This window comes from Montipora capricornis, chromosome 6 (assembly GCF_036669925.1).
Source record: "Montipora capricornis isolate CH-2021 chromosome 6, ASM3666992v2, whole genome shotgun sequence".
NCBI classification, from domain to species: Eukaryota; Metazoa; Cnidaria; class Anthozoa; order Scleractinia; family Acroporidae; genus Montipora; species Montipora capricornis.
The window spans coordinates 16,606,388-16,609,266 of NC_090888.1; the positions used below are offsets into that span (position 1 = coordinate 16,606,388).

The following is a 2,879-nucleotide window of genomic DNA, read 5'->3' on the forward strand; positions in this document are numbered from 1 at the left end:
GTTTTGTGTTAGGTATCAACTGACGCAAAAAGAAAGCCTCTATCATCTATGTAGCAGAACAAATTGGGCGCATATGATTGTTTCAATCATCGTTATAAAGCCCATCGCACAATATATAAGCCTCAGAATTGCATTTGAGGGATACTTTTTTAGTTCAAGAAGCAAAAGTATTGTTAGTCGTTTTTGTGTTAGATATGAACTGACATTAAAAAGTTCTAAGGAAAGTCCATACTTGTATTTATATTTCCCTATAACGGTCTAAAGAATGAGGAAACATGTCGAATTGATAAGTCTTCAAGTTTCACTTCATTGCCAGATGGCTTTTACAGTTATGCATAGTGTGTGCATGTTAGGAGTTTGCGTTTTACATTTTTGACAAAACATTTAAACAAAAAACCTAATCCACTGCAATTATGTTCCATAAAACATTGAAAAATCGTGTAAACAAAATTTCACCAAAGGATACCCAAGTCTGAAAAAAAAAAACCGTTATAAGTAGTCACGTGACCGCCTCAAAAGCTTAAAGTTTATCAAAATTTACAACAAATTATTAGTTTTGTCATAACAGATGGTTATTTTCCTAAAACTCTTTCATTTAAGGCGTTTTTCATTTTAGCCTCATTTCCATGCTAGCAAAATCTGGGCATGCGCAGATCTCGACTCCACAGCTTAATTCGGCTTGGCCATACATCAAAAATATTACCCTTAGAGCCCTTAATACTCTGTGAAAGTCTCATGCTTGTATCACTAATTTGAACAATTTTGGTCGATAACAGATGGACTATTATATCGTTGCCACGGTAACGTTATTTTGGAAGAAAATGTAATGTGAGAACTTTATGATGAATACTTAATACCCTCGCCAAATTTCGTCTTGATATGATTATCCTAAATGTATCTAAGGACAGAATATCTTTATTGATTGAAAAAAAAAAGAAAGGAAAGGAGAAACTATTTCGAGCATCCTTAACTTCCCGAATAAAAAAAAAAATTCAAAAATCAAACAATCGAACTTGTTCGAGCACTTCCTCAGAACCCTAAAGTTCTTTGCGATTTCCATGTTGTTCTCACACATGGTTGCCGATTACCGATCATTTATGTTCTTCCCCACTTCGACATAATCTGCATCACACTAAAGAAATATACAACGAATTGCAGATTATGTCGGCTTTACAAGCCGAATTTTTTATCCATGAACTTGAACTTGAAAATTACCGTGGAGCGGTCGAAACGTAGTTCTTATATTTTATCGCTCGTTTTTATAACTACAAAATTAAATGAATAACGAAATAATCCCGAGATACTTGGGACAATGCAAGTTATATTTTAAGATAAGTATTCGTTGCCGCAGATTTATTCGCTTGCTTTAGCTCTCTACCTTTAGTTTCAGTAATTGGCATCCCAGTTAAACGAAGAACTAAGTCGATGAACAGCGCCATTTTTTCAATGTTGCCACGACAGCTTGTCTTAGTTCTAAAATCTTCCAACAGTAGAGAAGTGGGTTCAATGAAGAGTTTACTAACACGAAAACCCCTGCATATTGATGGCTTAAAAGAAGAGTCTGGGACAGTTCACCTCGGATGCTAAGCCGCAATGCTACAATAACAGTGTAAGGGAGATAACAAATCAGCAATGCAAGCTGAACCCATAACACACTGGACACCGTCTTTTTATTTTTTTGCTATGTGGCTCGCTTCACTTCGCAGACTACTACATGCTATTGGTGGATCTTCACGAGAGCGCCTGTCTTGAACTCCAGTGCGATGTTGACGGAGATTAAAGAAAATCATTATGTGCGAGAACGCGGAGGCTGACAGACAAATGAGTAACACCATTGTTCGTATAAAGCTCGTGGTAAACTGAGAACTCCTTACGTAGACAGCAGAGACGGCAGTAGCCAAAACCCAAAACATTATAATTATTCCGTACACACGTTTCGTAGTTACTGTTTCGTTGTACCTAATTCCCAATGACAAAGCCAAAAGTCTGTCCACGCTTATAGCACAAGTGGTCAACAACGACACTGTACACAAGGCATAAGTTACTGCAACAGTAGAGGAAAGTGCGTAGTAGCAAACGCTCCAGTGCTCTTTTATTGCAGACACCCAATAGATAGCAGCTAAAGGACCGGAAAGCATACCGACACAAATATCACTTGTCGCTAAGCTGCGAAGCAACAGTTTGGACGGTGAACCAAGTGTAGACTCTTTCCGGAGAGCAACTAGTATTAAAGCGTTTCCCAAGGATGTAAAAATGCACAGAAAAACAACAGCAATTGAGAGAAATATAACGTGGTGGTGGATTCCTTCGGTGAATCTTTCTGAGCAGAAGTACTCTAGGTATGTCTTCTTCCCAACAATTTCTGTAAGGTTTGCGTTCATTGACATGGTGTCGTTGTTACAGTTGCTTTTCAGTCAGCCAAACGGGATGAACTGAGACCACGCAGGTGTTTTAAAGTGTCGTAAAGTCTAAATTATGCACATATATGCTTTTCGATTAGTGAGAAAATTCCCTGAAGTCAAACAGTACTCTTTTCAGTGGGCGAAAGATCGACGTGATGTTCGCACTTATCAGGACAAATTTAGCAATTGTCTCATATAGACAGCTGGGAATATCAGGCGACTTCAAAGGGATTCGAACTAATGACCTCTGCGATTCTGATGCAATGCTCTACCAACTGATCTATGAACAATTAGGAGTTTAAAACGTACGACGACTATGGCAACGGCAGCCATTGCAGATGGCTTTGTTGTCTGCCAAAAACCTAAATGCAACTTGATCAGAAATAACACCCAAACAGCGGTGACAAACATCAGATATAAACGCATCCTTTTGGAAATTATCTCTTACTTGACGTTTTGTATTTTTCTGCATACATC

General features: G+C 38.2%; 1 protein-coding gene across 1 annotated transcript; it reads right to left on the reverse strand.

Moving 5' to 3' along the window:
* Positions 1 to 1,670: 1,670 nt before the first annotated feature.
* LOC138053294 (alpha-2B adrenergic receptor-like) lies at positions 1,671 to 2,387 on the reverse strand. The gene has a single exon (XM_068899948.1). It carries the CDS (start codon positions 2,385 to 2,387, stop codon positions 1,671 to 1,673), a length of 717 nt encoding a protein of 238 aa, XP_068756049.1.
* Between the last annotated feature and the right edge of the window lie 492 nt (positions 2,388 to 2,879).

Bases quoted from the DNA above. Each gene is read 5' to 3' on its own strand.
- LOC138053294 (XM_068899948.1), bottom strand. From the start codon at position 2,387: ATGTCAATGAACGCAAACCTTACAGAAATTGTTGGGAAGAAGACATAC.